The 22,548-nt window shown below is 39.9% G+C and overlaps 2 protein-coding genes across 8 annotated transcripts in view; one reads left to right on the plus strand and one right to left on the minus strand.

Moving 5' to 3' along the window:
• Window positions 1–1,275: 1,275 nt before the first annotated feature.
• nsd2 (nuclear receptor binding SET domain protein 2) lies at window positions 1,276–18,308 on the minus strand. Of its 5 annotated transcripts, XM_041972659.1 has the most exons (23): window positions 18,165–18,308; window positions 16,338–16,825; window positions 16,183–16,232; window positions 15,795–15,963; window positions 15,536–15,699; window positions 15,052–15,285; window positions 14,747–14,963; window positions 13,655–13,767; window positions 13,385–13,496; window positions 13,144–13,253; window positions 12,779–12,868; window positions 12,560–12,686; window positions 12,269–12,469; window positions 10,651–10,830; window positions 10,298–10,454; window positions 9,981–10,183; window positions 9,039–9,142; window positions 8,656–8,925; window positions 8,454–8,570; window positions 8,056–8,197; window positions 6,458–6,579; window positions 6,090–6,288; window positions 1,276–3,951 (listed from the first exon to the last, which is right to left on the minus strand). In XM_041972659.1, the coding sequence occupies exons 2-23, from the start codon at window positions 16,795–16,797 to the stop codon at window positions 3,659–3,661; spliced, it is 3,834 nt and encodes a 1,277-aa protein (XP_041828593.1). In that variant the 5' UTR covers window positions 16,798–16,825; window positions 18,165–18,308; the 3' UTR covers window positions 1,276–3,658. The 5 variants fall into 5 exon arrangements, with proteins under 5 accessions (XP_041828593.1, XP_041828591.1, XP_041828592.1 ...); XM_041972657.1 differs by having other exon boundaries at window positions 15,536–15,696; window positions 16,183–16,825; XM_041972658.1 differs by having other exon boundaries at window positions 15,052–15,255; window positions 16,183–16,825.
• A 2,887-nt stretch (window positions 18,309–21,195) lies between these two features.
• The window catches only part of letm1 (leucine zipper-EF-hand containing transmembrane protein 1), a 28,634-nt gene continuing 27,281 nt past the window's right edge, over window positions 21,196–22,548 (plus strand). For 2 of the 3 annotated variants that reach the window (XM_041971412.1, XM_041971413.1), the window contains exon 1: window positions 21,197–21,715. In XM_041971412.1, the coding sequence (XP_041827346.1) occupies window positions 21,631–21,715 (85 nt within the window). In that variant the 5' untranslated portion in view covers window positions 21,197–21,630. Of the gene's footprint in view, window positions 21,716–22,548 lie in introns of all 3 variants that reach the window. The other variant, XM_041971411.1, reaches the window with a different exon arrangement.

Raw genomic sequence — 22,548 nt, forward strand, 5'->3', positions numbered from 1 at the left:
ATAAAGGGTCGTGGTTTCCTCCCTCATTACAAACTGAGCAACAGTGTAATAATTCAGCCTGCAGTCTTGACTTATCTGGTTTTTAAACCAATCAACTAATCTCTCAAACTTGGAACTGAAAATGTAAATGCATGTGGGTTATTTTTCTTTCTGAATTAGCCATGATTATCACCAACAAACATCTAAATAGAAGATTATAAAATGTTTTTCAGTGGTCCATTTTGCAAACTTATTTTTTTTCATTTCTAATAGCAGCAGAGTTGATGTGGAGCTGCTTATAATGTCTGATTAGACCACCAGAGTTGACCAATCGGAGGCAAGCGGCCTCCATAACTTCTGTTGTCACAGCAACATTTAAACATGGAGAATCACCAGCCTTAGACTGGGAATTTTGCATTAACTAAAGTAATAAAAATCATATTGATTCATTTAGAAAAGACATATTTTAGTGGAAAGTATAGAAAATCTATAAAACAATGTAAAAGTTCAGATGACCTCTGACATCAACAAGACATTGTGGTCCAGACAACTGCTGCTCACTGGATATTTTCTCTTCTTCAGACCATTCTCTGTAAACCCTAGAGATGGTTGAACATGGTTGTTGGTCCGAATATTTCAAAACCGTTAAATCCTTAGTTTTTCACTCTGATGCTCAGTTTGATCTTCAAGTCGTCCATGTCTACATGACTAAATGCATTGATTTGCTGCCATGTGATTGGCTGATTAGAGTTGTGTTAAGAAGCAGTTGAACGTAACAAAGAGGTCAGTGTGTGTAAAATAAACCACGTAAACATTAACTTGTTCAATAAGAGAAACAAATCATTTTGTTAATATACAAACTGATTTGAAATGGTTTTGACTTGGCTGCATCATCTCATCGGAGCAGTGCATGCAGGACGGGGATGGGACTAATTTTAAAAATGTGGATCAGAAGGATTGACGTACAAAATAGTAAAGAAAAAAAAAGCCAAAACACATGAGGAGACATGAAGGGAAAAGATCTTGTGTATAAGCTTCATCTTCTAATTTTAATCCAAACAGTCTCAATTAACTAAAAGGAACATAAATTATTCTCCCACAAGTTGTGGGATCAGCAGACAGAGTTGCTGAGGTTTTGAGATTCTAACCAGTGTAGATAAAAAAAAAAAAAAAATAAATAACTTGAGACTTCTTTGCATACAGGCTGATTTGAGCCCTAAAATCCTAAAACATAGTGACATTTCAGTTAATCAAAGCTTGGGATTTTGTTTAAAACAGCAGTCCGACATTAACAGATAAAAACAAACTGAATTTAATTAAAATTTTCAGCTCAAAGATAAAAAAAACAAACAAGATACCAAGAAAAAGTATAATCTTGACATTTTTATTAACAAAAAAATCATTTTAGTCAACAGATGATGTTTAAGCACTTTATTGCACGATTCAGCAGATGTGAGATCCTGCACAAAGTGTTTCTGCAAAAAGAAAAAAAAAAACATGTCAAGAACTGTATATTTACAATAGATGGATCACTATTACCACTTATACATTATGTACACATTAGTCTCTGGTTTGCTATGACAGTAGTTACAGAATTAAACACCTACGCGTACGAGACTTCAGCTCTACGGGGAATTACAGTGCTTACAAAAAAAAAATATATATATAAAAAACATAACTGGCTGGACTACATTCACTCGACACGACGTTAGGATGAAGAAAGTTACATAGAAACATAAAAAAAATAATCGTATGACATGATTTGCTCAAATGAACACGCCACAGAAAGGGGGGGTGGGGGAAGGTGCAGTTATTTAAAAAGATGGGGGGAGAAAAAGACACGGTATGATAAAACCTGGAGGATTAACTGTTAAATGCCCCAAAGAAAGCAGCTCCTAACCAATACCAAACATGTAACTAAATTAGTGATGCCCAAAATACGGAGAGGGACCGATCACATGACCTTTTGGTGCAGTGCAGCACACACGCAAAAAAAGCAACACCTCCACTAATGTGCACGTTTTCATCACAGTGGTTTAAAAGCTCATCGGCTCAGTTTAGTGTCGCCAACAGCTCCGCTCGCGTCCAATTATTTTCTTCTTTCTTTAAATCCTCAATTTTTCTGCTTTCATGTAGTGAAACGCTGCCATTTATTTCCAGACCTCAAAGACGAGAACTGATTCAGGACCAGGTTTTAACAAATATTATTAGAGGAACCTGCAGATCAACAACTTTCTAACTTAAATTTCAGAGATGATTTTGGGTCTTAAGCAAAAAAAAAAAAAAAAAAAAAGTATGATACAAGTGGAAACCTTAATGAAGTCCCTTCTTCAACAAAGCCATTTCTACCTCAACATCCGACACATTCGTTAACTTTTCCTTCTTAAAGCTTCAGATTTAACCGACTCAGCAGTTTCTGCTCCCATATTTCCAAACTTTTCTCCAACCTTGATGTGACCAGTGTTTAGAAAAATAAGAAGCTCCCAAACGGATGATTTAGCTGGATTTCTGCAAACACATGCAGTCATAAAATCCTTACAGGAAGTGGGTGGATGAATTTCACACGCATATGGAAAGTAAAGCCAAAGTTGCTCCCGTCACTCTGGAGCTGCTTGATTAGTTAAAACACGAGTCGATCATCTAAGTTTAGGTGCAAGGCGTTCGCCAGTGTTAAAATCAGAGTGCATGTTTGAGCCTGAAACCTCCTGAGGATGAAAAACACTGAGGTCTCAGAACATCAATAAAAATTTTTTAGATATTTTTATTTTATATATATATATATATCCTGATCAGTACACTTTCAAGCCTCACATTCCACCCACTGAAGTGGGATGTCAAAAAGCACCTCAGAGCTCAGAATTGAGCTTTGACAAAAAGATGGATCCCACCCCCCCATCATCCAAACCAGAGCAGGTTTAATGTGTAACCAGTAGTGTTTTAGTATTAAGACCTCAGCTCGAAGGATTTACAGCATCGTTATTCAGCATTTTTGCTTAAAAAAAAAAAAAAAGGGGGGGGGGGGGGGGGGGGAACTGAGCTAAACAAAAGGTTGTAAAGTAAACACGTCTACAGTTTAAATGTGATCTATAGCTACGATAACAAGCACGGAACCTGCTCATAGTGTCTCCTCATCTGGCATATACACTTATATACTGTATCATTAAAAAACAAAAACATTTGGCAGCCTGTTCGGTGTCCTAAACTTTCCCAGGTGTTTTGGTTTTTGATAAACACACACACACACACACACACACATATTTATAGATATAGATTTAACTATAAAACTCTGCTGATGAAGGAGAACTGAATGACATTCAAGTTGAGAGATGCGACGCTGCTGCTCAGTGTTACCTCTGACCGGATCAACCAACTGGTCTCTGGTTGAGCTGAGCATCAAGTAATCAGAAAAAAAAATAGAGAGAAGCAGTTAGGTTGGTGGAACGAAGCCAGAAAAGTGTCCAGACCTGTGCTCGCTCTGCTGGGTGTTTGGCCTCAGTGAAGACTAGTTACAAACAAAAACCTGAAAATGTTGACTGATAAAAATGAGAACCTAGAGGTCGATGCTGAGCGTGAGATCAGCAGCTTTTCCCTGATGAAGAAGATGAACAGTGCCTCGGTTACGTTGTTTACTGGGAGGAACGAGTCTGGGTTTGTTTCATTTGGCTTTCGAAAGGTCACTTCAGGCTTCTGCTGCTTTCCTCTTGGAGCCCCTCGATTTGGCGTCGGCTCCTGCCGTCTTCCTGGAGCCTTTGGGACGGCCGGCGATATCGACTGCTTTGGCGGTGCTCCCGTTAGTCTCCGAGCTGACGTCCTGCTCGTCGTGCTCCATGCAGCACAGCTGTCCCGTGGGGGGCCACGGGCGCAGCGCCCCCTCCTGGTGAGCCTTGCAGAAGGAGTTGGGGCAGAGCTGGCAGAAGGCATCAGAGTTTTTCCCACAGACGTCACAGTGATGCCAGGGGCAGTCCCAGCGGCCTGAAAAGGGTTAGAAATATTATTTCATTACCTATTCTTCTCTTTACTGTTACAGTTCCTCACAAAACAAGCTTCCTTAAACACAACAGTCTGTCTTACCAGCAGCCCAGAATATCCTGTCCAGGCCAAATCTTTAGTTGTAACACAAATTTATTTGGTACAACTGTCTACAATCACTGAATTTTGGTCCACTTTGGTATCATATCGTTGGACTTCAGCTGACGTCACCCACTTTCCTCTGTGCCAACGAGTACTTTCAGTCATTTAACAGCCAACTCAGAGTTGAAATCCTCATCCTTGTCTATCAGCAGTGACTGCTTCTAAAGAAATCTCACCACTTCGGATAAAAACAGCCTCACATGCACCCAATAGAACCAGGTATCAGATAATTAAAAAAGGTGGTAAAGGTTTCAGGACCTCTAAAAGCACCAGGACCACCTCCTTGAGAGTCAGTTATGACATGATTTTGCCAGCAGTGCAAAGCTTCTGTTACATAAAGACATTTGGACAAAGGGCTTGTTGTCAAGGACGAGAAAGAAGCTACTTCTCTACAAGATAAAGAACAGACTGGATTTCTGCAGAAAATACAAGGACTGGACAGCAGAAGGCGGCTGAGGGGTGATTCTGTCCAAACAAAAAATCTAACACCGATTCGAGCATCTTGGCAACGCTGGGAACGTGGTGCAGCAGGAAAATGACCTTTTACACCACTAAACATGCAGCACAGCAGCTGTTACTGGAGACTGGGAAAGTTCAGAAAGTGAAGCTGTAGCAGAGGTTGAAGTAGAACATTACGACAGGAACAAAGAAGCCATATCTGGAGATACTTCGGTCCATGTAAAACCAAACATCTATTTATTTAAAAAGCTGTTTCCAGACCAGGCAAGATGTGTGTGCAAGACTCAGAACCATTTGGGTTTGCAATATTCTTCAAGTCTGAGTTTGCTTTTAGTCAAATGAACTGGGCCTTACTTTTTTTTTTTTTTTTTTTAAATCACATATTTACGTCCTCGCCAGAAGTGCCGCTGCATCAAGAATTAATGGAGAAAACCAGACAAACAAGAAACAAGAAACGCCTCATTGACTTCTGTTTCCACCACATAAAAGCAAAACATGGAGCTGCATCAGATCCTTGTGATCTTTGCTTGACTAGATTTTTATCAGAGCATTTACTTCATTCTCACTTCATGTCTGGCCACAAACCATTTCTCCTGGGTATCATTCTACACGTTGCATTTACCCACAATACCCTTGGCTTTATACCCACAGTGTAACCTCTTCCTTATTGCCCACTTCCTGAATTTGGTTCAGTTAAATGAATCAATAGCTGTGTTTTCAGGCAGACCACAGTTCAGTTGTGCATTCACACCTCCACAAACAAACCAGACCTCGCAAGCAAACAAATCATGACTTGATTAAAAAAGGGCGGGTGTGAATGCTCCCTAATTTTCTGTACTACCTTATCCACAAATGTGTTTCAGAGAAACCAGGAACGTGTTCAAATAAGATCAGCACCCTCCACATCCTCAGATAAAACTGAAAAAACACTTTTAATATTTAATATTTGCTTGAGTCAACAACAAAAAGCAGGAGATGGAAGGAGATTATCACAATCCATGCAGAGAAAGACCTGGTTCTGATAACACCAAGCACAAAATGGTTTTTCTCTTGATAACAGCACAAGTTAATTCTGAGCACTTCTTTCTTATTTGGTGGAAAATGTGGTTAACATCCAGTCACACATGGTAAAATACACTTAGGTATGATTTTGAAAGAACAAGTGACCCAGCACCAGTATAAAGTTATGTTCTCATATGAGGCCCCCCTTCCCTCCATTTTGGGACATCTCAAAACTTGATGGTCTGAATATGAAAAGGAGAACCCAACGATGAGTCCCGAGTCATGTGAAGCAAACTTAGACTGCATGTGTGGTGCTGCTTCTCATCTAAGAAAGCACCATGTCACGGAACAGAGGTAATAACGAAGGGGCTTACTGATCATCACATCCTGGAAGCTTGGAAACTCTTCATACAACCAAGAACTTAAACAGGCGAGTGGAACAAAAACTCCACGTTTACAGTGTTGACGGGTCAACACATGGACGTAATAAAAAACAGTCGTGTTTGCCTTTAACTCACCGAATGGTCTCTTGGTGAGGTTGAGGCAGGACAGGTGATAAGCTTTGGTGCAGGTCTTTTTGTCGCAGAGTACCAGCTGTCCTCCGTCTCCGCAGCGGAAACACTCATCCTCAGACTTCTTCTTCCCTTCGCTTTTCCGTTTCTTGTACTTCCTCTTTAACCTCTTTCCTTTTGGCTCTGCTGTTTGTCCGTTTGAGTTCTGTGAAGGAGACGTAAAGGTGGTTAACGCAACCAGAGTGTGATACAGTTGAATCAGTCCATGCTGCATAATAAAAGACTAAGAGGAAAATGCTGTTTATCCACATGTAACCGAAACCTGAGCTAGTCGGTCCGTTCTACAGTGATGAATGAAAATGAGGTGAAATTACAGTGCTGATGCTCACTTTGGGTCGATCTCCTAGAAAACCGCTGCAGTTGGGAGCGCCACAGCGACAAATGGTTTTCTCATTACCGAGGCAGTCCAGGTTGTAGTTAAAGGTCAGCTCGGTTCCTGGGATGCACAAAATTTCAACCACATGAATTAATAAGTACTCCATTAGGTTGCATTTGGATTAAAAAAGAAAAAAAGTCTTTATACAACACTGTGCAAAAGTCTTGAGAATATTTGCAGGCGAACAGGAAATGTTTGTGCAATTCGAACAAGCTGGAAAATCAATATTTGGTCTGAGTAGGAGCATTTGAACCCTGTGTTTTTTGAGCTTTCTTGTAATTTCTTCGTAGTTCTCCAGGTTTCTTAAAAGGACTTTACAAAGCTCTTCATTGAATGATCCCACATTGCTCCAATAATGTTGAGGTCCAGATTCTAGGGAAGATTCATCCCTCCATCAGACATGTTATTACTGGTTTTCAGCCTATTTCTTCTGCCCATTAGCATACCTATTCTCTCAGTTCTTAACCATTTAAAGCCCGATCCCAAAAAAATAATGGGAATTAATTTTTTTATTTTTTTGGAGTCAGAAGCTGTTATTGAGCCTTTTACAAAAAATATCTTAAAAAAAATAATTTAAAGACATTAATGTTTAACATCTCAAAATTATTGTAGTGCAATATGTCTCCACCAGGGGGCAGAAGACAAGTGTTACAATATATACGACAGGGTTTTTACCATAAAGTGATGCAAAAGGTCTCAGGAACTGTGTATATCATACACAGCGTTATAACACTACAACTATGAAGGGATCTTACTTCATAACTTTTCCTAAAAATATCATTTTTATCATCTTGTAATAACAGATGTCTGAGATGAAAGAATCATGACTATTTATACTTAGAAATACGAGGGAGTCGTTTTTATCTGACAGAAATAAATGCAGAATGCTGCAATCAGTCGTGCCGGCACACCAGGCTTTGAGTGATGGAGGAGGAACCACCCAGCATTGCCTTTTCGGAGCTGGCTGTGGATATTTTGACAGGTCAGCCCACACTTTTTGTAGTTTAGCCATTTTCATGGGGACTTGCTCGACGGAAATATACAGCCTAAATATTTATACTCATGAGGATCAACTTCATGAGACGACGGTGGTTCTGTGTAGTTTTATGCAGCCACTGATGCAGCGTGCGCAGTCATAAAACAACCACATGCCTGCTGTAACACTAAACAGCGACAACTGGTGTGTTGCAGTGCTGCATGATGCGATCCATAACACACAAAAAGAGCCCGTTAGCTAGCAGCTCATCTTCTCCACTGAGTTCACAGAAGCCTCGTTTATTATCATTGCTAATTAATGTTAGCAGTATTTCATTGATCTCTGAAATATGTTCATTTGTCTCAGTTGTTGCTTCATTCTTTGTGATAAATTAAATCAAATTCAGCTTTCATTAAAAAACATTAAAAAAAAATTAAAAAATACTTTTATTATCCCAGAGAGAAATTTAAAAGCAAAATGTTTTAGGACTTGTGCACAGTGCATTTAGTTTACTTCAAAAAAAAAAAAAGCCTGATCAAGCTGCAGTCTGCTCATCTCACCTGCAGGTATGTCGCAGACGGCGAACAAGCCAACACGTGTGTCACCGTTCACCGTCCACTTCTGCGTCTCACAGTTGGGCTGACAGCTGTGGTTCATGAAGCGAGAGTAGTTTCCTTTCGGACCTGCATCGATAATCCGGTCCTTAGAGACAGAAAGAGAAGAAATCCATTTATTTCATGTCATGGAGCCTCTCAGACTCTGCTCATCTGATGGAACTTCCCTCTGTAGTATTGACTACTGTAACGTTACAGCTGTCTGTCATGTAACATTCCCAATGCAATACCAGTGTTTCTGTAGCTCCCAGCAGAAATGGTGCTGCTGCAGAAAAGCAGCACCCCGACACACTGCAGAGCAACCGGACTGAACACACTCCTATTCTCTCATGGCTGAAACAAACCTTGTCAATGGTGAGCATGTAGAAGTTGGAGATGTTGTTTTCGTGGGCGTACTTGATTCTCGCCCTGCACTCCTCCTCATCGATCAGCTCTCCAATGTACTCGTTGACAAACTCGCCCTGTTTGGGAAATGCAGTCGTAAGACCAGAGAGCAAGTTTCGAGCATCCACGATGCCTTGGAAGTCGGCCGCTCCCCCTCCTCACCTTCTTGATGTCTCTCAGGGAGATCAGACCCCAGCCTTTGCCGGGTGTTTTGATGATCTTGGTTTCAGGGTAGAGCCGCTTGGTGAAGTCTTGGTTGCAGCAGCGCTCCCCGCTGGGACAGACCTGAGGGTGACACTCGTACTGCAGCATCCGGTTCAGGCACTCGGACTCGAAGCCGCATGGCCGCTCATCTGTTGGCTTGCAGTTGCACTTGGGGATCTCAGAGATGTCCGCGGTGTAAACCTGAACCTTTCCAAAGGGTCTGTTGATCTGATTGACAAAAGAAACTCAATTATTATAAAAAATAAAACAACCAAAAAACAAAAAGAAAACATGCTTTAAATCCAGGGGAAGAAAGCCGAGAACAATGTTGCATTTCAGACCTTGATAAATTTGTAAGGAGGTGGTTTGCGGCTGTTCTCTTGTGCTTCCTTGGCTTCTCGTTTAATCTTCATCTCCTTAAATCGAGCCTCAGCCTCCAACAGAGCTGAAAGAAAAGTTGTATTTATTCAACTGATCAGCAGTTTCTTTTTTCTACATAAACATGTAAAAGAACTTTATTTATCCTTGTCGTTTTTAAATGTGCAACAAAGAAAATTGACCATTTCCACTAAAGATGTCCTTTTTATATGTATGTATGTATATATGCAATTTTCTCCATCTAGCTTTAGCTCCTTAACTCTTAAAACCATTTTTATGTAAATATGTATGTAGAAGCTTAATCATTTTAAGCTTTATCGACATCCAGACATCACATTACAGGACAGGAAGAGGCTTCATCATCATGTCCAGGTCTAAATAGACGTCTCTTAGCAACATATTAGTAACAGTGATCTGAAAATGTGATAATGATGTGATCATGGACCACTCCTGTGGATTTACCACAGAGTCTCTGAATAAACACTACATTTCGCAGCTCGATTGCAAACCTCCTGGACGGGATATAACTGTCTGGAAAACTAGAAAACTAGATCATCTAAAGGTTTAGTTATTGATCACAATCTACCCCAGAGTGGGGACAAATTAATTGATAGTGTTCAAGGGTGCCGGGGACCTAGAAGAGTTTTAAGGGTTCATGCCCCTGGGTTCTTGGCATTTTGCCTAGGACCTTATTGGAAATGTGTCTGGTGGTAGTGGATCACAGTTTAAGGGCTGCTGACAAACAAACAAAAAAAAGGAATCAATCTTGTCTTTCTTCATCCACGAATTGTTGCCGTCAGTGTCAGAGCCCTTTGATGCAGGACTGAACCACAATTAAACACTATACGTTTTTTTTTTTCTTCTTTTAATCATCACATAAAAAGCACCTCAGCTTAGATGTTTACCATTCTTAAAGACTTTCCCGATGCCGTTCCTCTGATGTTTGCTGCCCCTATCACCTTCCATGTATGGAAACACTCTGCCCTGGTGAGTCCAGAAGTAATCCTTTGAGCCAAAGAAGAAGACTGGGAATTCTCCAATCTCATGCCGAAGGTGCTGGATATTGGTGGGAATGTTTCTGGGGTGGTGGATCTCAGCTGGCCACCACCTAAATTATAAGAGAAGACATGTATACATTGTCTCTTAATTGTTTGCAATTTTTTTTTCTTGAGGTAAATAAATATCTAACCAAAAAACCAAAAAGTAATTAATTTGTTAGTACCTGTATGTTCCCAGTTTGACCCATATGATGTCTCTGTACTTGGGTTTCTTTCCAGCTCGGCAGTCGTTACAGAACCAGCTTCCATCAGGCATGGCGATGTTCAGGCAGTCGGGGTGGAAAGCTGCTGGACAAGACTCACAACACAGCAGCTGTCCTCCTGCAAAACAAGAAATGCAGTTAAACCTCTAAAAATAGTAAAACCTTCAACGGCTGTGAGTGAATATTAGTTTATTTCCCAATTGCAGCTACTACTTATGCAGCTATTTACCAAATAAACTGGACTCTATGGTTAGCTCATCATTTAATAATTCAGTTAAAATGTTAGAATTTAACCTTAATTTAAGGGGACAAACCTTTGGAGCAGACGAAACACCAGCTGACGTTGACATGGCTGTGGTGGCTGTAGCCCTTCTTGGCGTTGAAGTGGTTGGTGCAGATGATGGCGGTGTTTGTGATCATCTCACTGCCTGCCGCCACACACAGGTCACCGATGTGGTAAGCTACCGGGCACCGAAGGCATCGCATCAACCGACCTGCGGCACGGAAGGAAATCAGAAAATTTGTAAACATGGCTTCTAGTACATTTCAAAACTGATCTCAGACATGAATGGTGGAGAATTTCTGCCATTTATTAGTATTTTTTATTTCTATTTATTTAAAATATTGATAGCAGCACTAGAAAACACCATGTTTGGGTTGTACCTAATGTCCTGCAGACTCAGTAGCTAGCCGTTTACTTTCCTCCCTCTATATTTGCTCCCCTTTACTGCGTTTTATGCTCCACTTTCTCTGCTTCTCTTATCAAACAGAAGAAAATGGCTCAGGTGGCTACAAACACAAGACCAGTGAAAACCACAAGTTAATGATTTAAAAAACGTTTGTCTGATAAAAATCACCTGACGTATGTGTTTTGATTTCAGTTGCATTTCCGAGAAAAATGCCTGCGAGGCAAATTCACTGAAAGTTAACAGGTGGAGGTAAAGACTGTTACTGGAGGAGGAAAAGAGGGTTTCTGCTGACAGGCCAGTTAATTTTATCCAACCCATTAAATGCTGGCCACTTCACTTTAAAATGTTATGAAAATGGCTTCTAACGAGTGAAGCTGTAAGCATGTGGCGCTCAGTTTGTTGTGAAGCAGCTTTATGGGGAAATTGGTGTCAGATTGTATCTGCATACGCAGCATTATCTGGTTTCTAGTGTTTATCTGAACTAATGGTCATACTGATTTAAATTAAAATCCAAACAAACAAAAACAAAAAAGATATTTTGTTGGTTTCTCTTCTGTGGACATCATTATAGCCTAATCTGATTTTAAACCTCAGTTATTTTCCCACTATGCCTTCAAATCAAGCCTACACCTGTACTGTATTGTAAGCAGGTTGTTTGACAGTTATACACAGTGTTTGGGGTACGCTGGTCCATACTGGAAACCGGTTTTTATTTTTGTTATGGGAACGTGGTGGAGCAGGAAACCATTTGAGGGGAACCTTTTTCAATGCTGCACCGCTAAACATGCAGCAGAGCAGTTATTTGAGATGTTGTGTGGTGAAAATGGATGGAGAAGGTTCAGAAAGTAAAGGTGAAGCAAGACACTAATGTTGGAAATTATGACAAAAAAAAAAGAACCCTCTGTTGACATTTTGGTTTTAAACCAACCAACCCCATCACAATCCCTACAGACAAGTAAGTCCTGTGAAGACAGACAGATTCAGGGCTGTGATGGAGACACTGTGGACAATAAGATGTTTTTCTCATGAATTCTTAGCTAAATTCTTTGTCAGTGGAAATGTAGTTAACACCCAGTAATGCATTAAATAAATAAATAAGGTGAGACTGCTCTTATTTAGAAAAATATATCATTTCACTAGAACCAGTAATAACCATCTGTGCAAAACAAACTCCAGAACACGTAAACAAACACAGATAAATATCAAACATATATCAACCTGTTTAATCTACTTCACGTCTTACCCTTGTTTGACTTGTGTTTGGTGCGACAGCCATAGTGGCAGCTGAGGCAGGCGTGCAGCGGGCAGCGGAAGCCCTTGTTGTCGAACACGGTGAGGGGGTTGAGGCGGACGCAGGCCTCATGGTAAAATTTGCCGCAGTGTGGGACGTGGCAGCGCCGGACCTCGCCCTCCGACTGCTTGCAGATGAAACACGAATGAACGCCTGAGAAATGAAAAACCAGAGAAAGTTGTTACTCTATTAGCATCCAGCTACAGCCGGGCTGCGTTTCCAGATTAAAGTGCTTCCACACACCTGTGCTGCACTGCTGGCAGAGCAGCTTGTCGTCAGGTTTGAGGGACAGACCCAGGCAGTGGAGGTGAAACATACCACAACACTGGCCTTCACACGGCACCAAGTCCTCACCTGCCTGCTCACACATCTGTAACAGAAAACAGATCAACATGTAAATATTTCAAAATGAAAGTCTAGAGAAAGTTCGTGGAAATTCAAGGACACAGACTGAGGAGCTACCTGACAGACAAACTCCTTCTTCCGTTCACCCTTCTTTGTCCCGTCCAAGCTGTCACTTGGTGAATCAGGACGCTCTTCACTCCCGGATCCCTGCAGGAAACAGTATGACACACTGAAAATCAGAACCACTTCCACGCTGGGCGACATGGGGAAAAAAGTTTGTTTCATTAAATCTTCTCAAGGTTCCCAAAGATTTACATTTAAACTTCCAGACGTCTGGAGTATATTCTTTATTGCGTAATTAGAAGAAATAAAGTCAATTGTTTGGTGTGTTACATTCTGAATGCAAAAAACAAAAGGAAAAAGTCATGCATAAAGACACTGAGTGAGCTAAGAACTTGTGTAATTGTAGTTAATCTGCTCACCTCAGGATCAGGACAGGGTGACGCCCGCCTCTTCTTCGCCTTGGACGCCGTGGTCGGGGTCTCTCCATCCTGTTTCCTTTTCCTCCGTTGCTTCGGTTTCTCTTGATCATCTGTGTAGATAAAAGCATTTGTTACTGGTATGTCAGATTATATAACACTAAACAGTTGCATCGGGCCACAAAGGAACAGGCAATGGTGTTATTTTAAGACAGAAAAAGCAGCAGAGGCATTAATGGTTTACCATGAAGAGGACCTTTTAACTTCTTTGCCCGTTTTTGTGGTTCTTTTACATCCTTAACATCAGTTTTCTTTCTTCTTCTCCTCTTCTTGTTTGTTTCTTCTGAAACTGAGGCCTGGGAAAGTAAACACTCAGTGAGGATGTAAAATGACGGAATCAAGTTTTTCCTCAAGGTTTATTTTGGGTTTAAAAAAAAAGTCTAAATGCACATACAAACTAAAATATTACATTTCTCTGCAGCAACGTTTTCATTTTTGTGACTGGGATACGAACCTGTTTGTCTGCGTTTTTGCCAGTTTTACGTCTCTTTTTGGGCTGCTGATCCTTGTCTGTTGTAGAATCCGTTAGGAGACTTTTAGACCTCTTCTTTAGCTCTTTTCTCCTCACTAAAAAAAAAAAAAAGAGTGAGTGTAGAATGATGCAACAAAGACGAAGAGTAAAACAAAATAGCTGCTTGTCAGTTTATGGTTGACGTACAGCTTTAACATTTTTATCCAAAGATGTGGTAACTGGTTCATTTTCTCAGGCACATTAACAGTCTGGACACAACTACCCATTCATTTTCAGAATTTCCTTTTTATAACAAATAAGCAAATGAGGGTCAAACTACGAGATGTAAAAAATTTAAAAAAAAACATTGAACTTGTTTTCATCAGTAGCCAGTGTGGCTGGTAGATTCCTAAAGTTACGAGCCAGTCTGACTCTCCACAAGTCAAAAAGGCCAGACTGAATGCATTTAATCAGAAATGTTTTTTAAACTGATTTCTTTGATGCTTTTCATGAAAATGCCAAACATTGTCTCAACGCTGTCTTTTCCAACAAGTAACTCACTAACCAGCCTCATTCTGTACATTGTCCAACCACCGCCACATCTTTTGTTCCACACACTAACTTAGTTTAAATTTCTCTCTTCATTCAGCTGCACTTTGTTCAGGCAGTGGCTCATAAATGATGCCACACATGCTAAAGACAGCATGCAGCCAATGGCTGAATCTGAACAGAATTATCTGTGTGGGGGCTCACAACATCAGAGAATCAGCTAAGCAACGACGGAGTAGCTGATCTGAGCGATGATGCCCGCTTTCAAACTCAGTCTGTTTCCCCTCAGAGATGGCTGAACCTCAGCCCCGCGTTCAGCATCTATACAGTCACATGACATCAATACACAACAAAGATGCATTGGTCTCCAACTTCAGTCGCAGGTGAAAAAGCCTTTCGTTTAAGCAGTTTCTCGTCAGGAGGGGAAAATCTCTGAATACATTGACCATGTAAAATGATAAAAATCCATTAGAAAGTTCAAAGTAGAACATTTAGGAGGTCTTGTGATCCCATATTAGCCATGTTCAAATTCAACTTTCAACCAACCTGGAACTGAAACCAGAAGCGAGACTGCTTCTGGTTTGTCATCCGTCAAAGAAACCAGTTTTGTTTTCCTTTTCTTCGCGGGGTCACGGGTGTTAGTTACAGATTTCATCTGGCTCCTCTCCATTTTGGTCACAGACTGAACCTCTTTGGGTCTCCTCTTTTTCTTCCGAGGTGCAGCTGCTTCAACTTGTGCGTCTGCTGCAGAACCTGTAGGATTCTGCAAAGAAAACAAGAGTGTAATTTGATTCAAAACAAACATCTGTCATTCTCTGGTGTGTGCCATCTCAGGATTCAGCAGGACTCACCAGCTGTGAGGGGAGTTCGGGGCCGAGCCTGGACTCCATCATCTGATCCACCGTCTTACTTTGTTCTGGTTTCAACTTCTCCAAGATTCGAAAGTTCAGGTGAGGTCCGTTGTCATCGTAAAGAAATCCAAAGTTCTCTATACGCTTATCCAGCGGCATGCCGAGGGCCTCTTTGGCCTGAATGATGCCCATGTTCCACTGGGCCTTAAGTTTACGGGGTACAGAGGGAGCAGACTGCATGAGGAAGGCAGGAAACACAACAAATCAACATGATAAAAAAAAATGGTTTAAACTAATGAATATTACTGAAAATGATTCATCCTTCAACCTTTCTAAAATTGTAAAACAATGATGATCAAACCAAAACTTGCATAAAACATTTGAGGAAGTGTTTCAATGCTGCAAGATGGCTGAGCCAAGTCTACAAACAACTCATTCTCTACAAGGTCGACATGCAGGAGCATCACATAGAAAGCTGATCTACCTTTTTATGGATATGAGAGGCTGGCTGTTTGCTCCCCTGGATAAGCTCCAGGTACTGATCTTCCCCCGTGAAGGACACCATATTCTTCTCAAAGATGTAGCCTCTCTCTGGAGCATCTCCAAAATACTGCACATGGTAAAGGAGGCCTAACCTGCTGCTTGCTGCTAAACCAAAACAAAAAAATTTACATAAAAAACAATAAATAAAAGTTTTTCATAAATCACCATTAAAGTTACAGCTAGCACAGAGAGTTTCTCACCTTTTTGTTTCTGTTTGAAGTGAATGTTGAATTCAGGATCTGTGGTCACCATACAAGGCCACCAGGGGTATCCTGACACTTTTGTCCAAACCAGATCCCCGACTGAGAAACGGATCAGTAACGGAGACTCTTCCTTTACCTGCTCCATCATTTCTAACATGACAGCGGGCTGGGGAAAACAAGGAGGAGCGGATCAGGAAATTAAAACATCATTTCAAATCAAATAAACTCTGTTAACAGCAGCTAGCAGCAGCATCTCAAATACATTGTGAAGCATTTAGGATTTAAGATTGGATCTTTTTCTGTCAAATCTAGATTTTCTTACTTCAGTTTTCACTTCATTGATGTTTATTTATAAAATACTTGATGATAAAAATTGAAGTAAAACCTGATCAGCTGCTCCAGTTTCTTCAACAGCATTTGTGTGGTCTTGTGTCTCTACAGAGATGGAAGAGGAATCACAGCTTATTTGGTGTTTAGGTTTGTGAGGTCTCCCCCTCCTTTTCTTCAAATCTTGCCTCTCATCTGGCTCAGATAAAGTACCTTCCGTTGCCATCACCAGGTTGGTCCCATTATAACAACATGGCTCAAACAGCGGCTGCTCGATCACTTGGGGTATCATCGCCTTCAGCTCAGGTTCCGGATGAGGCGAGTAGTTGTGCTGGTGGTTGCCATTAGTAGCAGGGGCTTCAGCACCTTTAAGCATAGGCGGCTCTGGAGTGCAAAGCTTGGGCAGGGTGTCTTGGTCGCCATTCAGCACCAGAGAGGTGAGGTCTTTGAGCCTCTCGTGGCTGTGGTTATGACTGTGGCCAGCCATCTTCTGGAGAACGCTGTCTTGTAGTGTGGCAGCCAGCTGTGCAGCAGCTTTGTCCATTAGCAGAGCTGGGTCACTGCCCATGTCCCCCCGGCCTTTCCGCACACTTAAGGACTCTGGTGGCTGCTTCATGCTGATCGGGTTGGCTGGTTCAGGCATTGAAGGCAGGGAGCTACCTATGCTGTCCATCCCATCTAACCCCTCCAGGCTCACTGAGCTAGAGGACAGGGAAATCAGACATAATTAGTCATACTATTGTACTCTTCAAAGTGACTATTTTTTTTTTAATCTATGAGCATAACGTTACACATTTTTCAAAATGGCACTCATTTGCTCCAGCGGAGCATGAGCCGTGAGCTTGGAGGCGACGCTGGATGTTGCACCTGTCACGAAATGTCCAAACCCCTAGTTTTATGTTTTTAGAAGAAAGCAGAGTAACTTGACTGACCAAAAAGTCCTCAGCAACAACAACTCTAAACAATAAATATAAAAATCCGTTAACTAAAATCTTAAAAAGATTGATCACAACTAATGAGGTCAAATCACAACCGCTTTCTTCTACATTCATAAATACATTTTAAAAAGAAAGGAACGATGCAGAGATAACACCAGGCGGTTGTAAACACTCTTACCCGCGACGATTTTAAGCTGGCTACCTCCTGGATGAGGACAAGCTAGCTGTTAGCTGCAGACCGTGGCAAAGCGGTGTGGAAAAGGCAGCCTGCAGGCTCCACCGTATGCAGAGAATGTCCAATGAGTGGGTGTCGAGCTGCGCCGTGGAACAACCGCATTGCTGCTCTGAAAGCCGCGGAAATGGACGCGGCTGACAAGTCGGAGCAGTGTAGCTGAAACGCAATGTATCCCACTCTGGTGATAAGCTATGTTTATTGTGTGCTACAAGATAATGCTGCTAACCTTATTTTCAAAACAGCAGCAACACAATTTATATGGTTTAATTGAACCCTAAAGTGTTTGTAACAGCTGCAATATAAACTTTTCTGTCGGTTTAGGTGAAACGACTTTAGCTATCATGTCATGTAAGAATGAGGTTCCGGCTATCATTTCAAAGCTAAGCCACGATGATGGAATCTATTGGACTGAAGCCACAATCAGGCGGACAAGTAATTCCTTATTGAGCAGCATCTCTGTCAGCACTAGTCAGCCATTACGCCGGACTCCAGCAAATAGACAAAGCCGCCAACTAAAAGCTAAATGCAGATTACTTGCTGGCAAGCCGATTCTAGTAAATACATGAAAAATGGAATTATAATATAGCAGCTCGATTGAGATTACATGTTTAAACTGTTTTGCCATTGTTATAAAGATATACATAAATTGTGGGCGCCATGACAGCTTGTTCCAAAAAAGCTAACCGTGCTAGCCAAAGCTAACCAATCTTCCATTGAAACCAAGCCAAACTGCACATTATCGTTAGCACAGTTAGCTAGCTTGCTAAAATGGAAGGTTGGCCTGAACAGCTATACAGTGCGAAAAGCGCATCCCTACTAATGTCCGCGAATTGACAATATCATGAAAGACCGCTTCTTTGTAGTTACCTTTCGAATATCCTCTTTTGTGGTTAAAGGAAGAAAATTCCCGTATTCATTCTGTATAGCTAAGAATTTCATTCAAGACGAGTCAAAAGCTTGCGGGAAACTCAAACTCTGCGGCCAACCAGCGCGAAAAATACTCACTTCCGATTGGTTGGGAGCACAACGACGATCCAACCGGTCCTTTCAAAAAAAAAAAAAAAAAAAAAAAAAAAAACCGTAGGAAGTAGCTTACACCGGTGTCTCCCGTCTGATTTCACACACGTTCACGTCTTTTTGGTATTCTTATTTAATCATGCTTATGTAAAATTACAATATATGTTTATTCAAGGCAGTATTGGAAACATTTAAGGGAAACGTAAACTATTATTCTGAAAGATATAGATACAGCGTAGAAGTGAAATATGGTGGATAAAACTGTGAAACTAATATATTTTCTTATGCAATGTTTATATATGACACCAATATTTATCACGACTGCTAAAGTACATAATGATAATCTCCGTATGCTGCATATATCAGGGAAACCTTAGAAACCTGTTGAGAACACATCTTTGTTGGATAATTCAAGCAAAAAAACAGAAAGTATTGTGATTTGTTAACTAAAGACACAAAATTCATTATCTGATGTAAAAGATACAGCATATAAACCATGATATAAAAGTTAAAACAACTACAAGTCTTTTTGCTATGTAATTTATCTTGTGTCTTCTGATTTAAAATGATAATTAAAGTGAAAGTTAAATAATTAATCTGTCCTTAATGATAAAATATAACGACTTAAGCACAGCACAAGCCTCTGATCAAGAATGGTTTATTCGAGCATGAACCTTGTAGTACCCACGGGAGACATTGCGGGGCGCGACAGAACGGAATTAATTACCAGCCTCTGGTAAAAGTCGAACTTTCAAAACAAACTCATGTTCCTACATTGAACACGAAAACGCTAAATAACACACACTTTTGGGTTTTTGGGGATGTGATGCAGGCCACGCGCATCTTTGCGCCTTTATTTGATTAAGAAAATATAATTATGGTTCTTTTAGTTTAGTAGACATGTAGTGACTGCATCTTGTTTTGGACATAAATTCTGCAGTTGGTTTCGTTATGTTTATATTAGAATAAAATAAGTTTGAAACTTGCAAATTATTACATTTTTTTAAATTGACATTTTACACAGCATCTCAACCTTTTTGTTGGAATTGTGGTTGTAAAGTCTGTCAGCTGTGGCTGGTAAGGCGATGTGCAGAATATTGGGTCAGATTAATCTGAAATGTGCCTTACATGACATACACCCAAACACAGTATACAATATGAATAAAAGTTTTTAACATCCCTGTGTTCATGTAATCTGATCAGGCATAATAATACTGCACATGAAAGGTAAACAGGTTTTTGAATTTTTATGACTGTACTACTACTGCTAATATTATTTATTTATTTATTTATACTGAATATAGAAACTGAGTTTTCAAGTCTGTAAGCCTTAAGCTTACAGAAGTGGCCTATTTCTCATTGGGATAGTTAGTTCCACTGTGTGGTCAGTTAGAAAACTGCAGTGTTGTAAAGCACAGGAGGAAATTATAGTTCCTGTATGAAAATATTTTAGTGCGGAAAACAAAATGGATGCGGCAAACAACATGCAGCAGCAAACACGCCAAATGCCTTGAAAATGCACTGATCTAAATTTAATTGCTGGGCAACGATATTTTAACAGGAAAATCTTTCTTTGTGGAGCTCAATATTTGTCGATTTATCAATCTTTTTGGTTTATTATTATTATTATTATTATTATATCTCTTTGATAGTTTATTTGTAATTTATTTTTATTAATTAAAAAAAATCTCTGACACGTTGGCAGTAAATGCAAAATAATAAGCATAATCTGTACAGACGACACTATAACTACTCTACTTACAAAAAGTTAGGGATATTCGGCTTTTGGGTAAATCTTCCAAAGAATGTAAAAAGTTTATGCTTTACTGATATATTATGACTTTAGAAATAAGGTAGGGAATTATGTATATTGTGTATATTTCTACTCCTTTCCAGAGATATGAGAAGGGACTGTAAAGGTGTAAATGTTGTAAATGCTAGAACATGTTTTAAATAAATTATCTATGTAATGTATGACATTTAAGTAGAATCATATTGTACTGGGTAAAACCGACGAATGATACCATTAGATGATCTCCCTATGTGTCAAAGCCAAAACAAATTAAAACCGAATTAATTGAAGATGCAGACAAACTAAGCACTTTTACTCGTAAAAAACATTTAGATTTTTATGCAATTAAATCAGAACATCCAACCGAATTGGTTCTTCTTATTAATAAAAATCTCTCTCTCTCTCTCTCTCTCTTCTTCTTCTTCTTCTTCTTCTGATCTCGGTAATTCGGAACAACAGCGGTTCTTTCCCCTCACGTGACTGCAGTACGCTTCCGTTGCAATACGCAAAAGCAAAAACGCTAAATTCCTCACAGGAAATCCACACATCTACATGTAAATGGTGAAAAAACTACAGTCATATTGCTTTTTATTTTCACTTAGAATATTTTATCAGGTTTAATCTGAAAAATAATATTAGTTTTAATATATTTGGAACATATTGTATCATTTTTAGTGTTTGATTTAAAATAGATTTGATCAAATAGTAATTATATAACAAAATTTATTGTATTATTTTGAACCTATTTGTTTCGGTAGGCTATGTAATATATTTTCATTTCATGACAGTAAATCAAAGTATCCCAGAACGTCTGACATCTATGCATCTGTTAAGAAATTAGTAAAACAAAAAAATGTCTTCAAAGACATTTGCACTGTTAAAACTAAGCCCCTTTGATTTTGATTTAAGTTTTATTTATTTATGTTTTTTGTCAGCTGCTTGGAATATTTGAATAACATTCCATGATTATCTTTGCCAATTTGTACTTTTGAAATAGTTAAATAGAGAGAGAGAAAAAAAACACCACCAGTTTTAGAGACGCCGCGATCTGAAAATGACCAGCGGTTGGACGTTGTACAGCAGCGACTGACCCTTGAGGAAACGGCAACTGCCCTGCAGGATCAGCATTTGTCTCTGTCTTCAGTGGCGTTTTTGGATCTCGGAGCTGCTGACCGTTTTGGCTCCATCTCAAAATGTTGACTTTTATTCTCTGAGCGACCGGAAACATGACCTTGTTACAACAAGCTGCTTAATGGGCGCATAGTTTGACGTCAATTGAGTGCTTGGCCCGGCTAGTTGTCATCCGCGTCACAGGGAAGAAAGGACGTGACATGAAGCTAAATTTTCCACAGAAGAGTTATACATGCGTCGTAACTTACTGAAATCGCTTGACGATTTGTTTTTTTTTTCTATGTACCGCCTCAGTGGTACTCTGGTTTCGATATCTGGAAGAAGCTATAGCTAGCTAACCGACGTGCTAGCTTGAAACATATTGTTTAAAGTCAGCGACTTCAGACTTGAATCATGGCGTTAATCTTGTTTACGAGGTCTCGAGCACCTTTAATGAAAACGTCCCGGTCGTTAAAGAACGAATTTCGAAAGGGTAAAGGTAAGGTTTCAATACTGGTTTGTTACATCGCAAATTAGTTTTGGGCTATTTCTGTAATAATTAATTGAATCTTGGGTTAGCTTTGACACATTAGCATCTAGAAGAGTCCTCCTTTTTCGGAGGCAGGTTTTCCTGTTTGGGTCTTATTGAATCTTCAAGGTGATAGCAAATAACTGGGCATAGGACAGTTCAATCAGTCTGTGTGTCACAGATTAGCTCCTACCTAGCATAAACGTAGTTTTAACTTAAAGAGAATATTGTCAAAGTGATAATATAGGAGCAACTATGATAAAGGATTCAGGTTATCTAAGGACGGTCTGGTTTAGCTTTGACCTGACAGCGCCCCCTTTTCTCTGCAGGCTGAGGTGATGGTGTTGCTATGGCAAACAGGTTCCCCTCTGATATTCAGTTTACACAAACCATCCGAGTCAGCAAGAAGAAATAAGAACAAAAGGCTCTAAACAGGGCCAAGGATAAATTTCGATTCCATGTTGATTTTCTGTAATGGATTCTCATGGACTGTTTTATCAATGGTGATGTGCGATTTATTTAAGTATTGCTCAGTTTCTCTTTTTGTTGCTTAGCATTTCATTACCTTGCAAGTGTGTAGTGCACTGGAAACACAGGCTTTTCCAAACTGGAAAAAATAACAACTTGTTTAGGTTACTGTAAAGTATAATTCTCACATCAAGTAATAGTTTCTATTTTTCTTTAGTAAATCTTGTTATATAAGATCTTCCATGAATAGTGCATGTGATCATGTTTATTTAAAAATGCTACAAACATGTTTTTGCACATTGATTTTTTTTTTGTAAATTTACATTTTATTTTTT

The sequence above is a fragment of the Melanotaenia boesemani genome, chromosome 20 (assembly GCF_017639745.1).
Source record: "Melanotaenia boesemani isolate fMelBoe1 chromosome 20, fMelBoe1.pri, whole genome shotgun sequence".
Lineage (NCBI taxonomy): Eukaryota > Metazoa > Chordata > Actinopteri > Atheriniformes > Melanotaeniidae > Melanotaenia > Melanotaenia boesemani.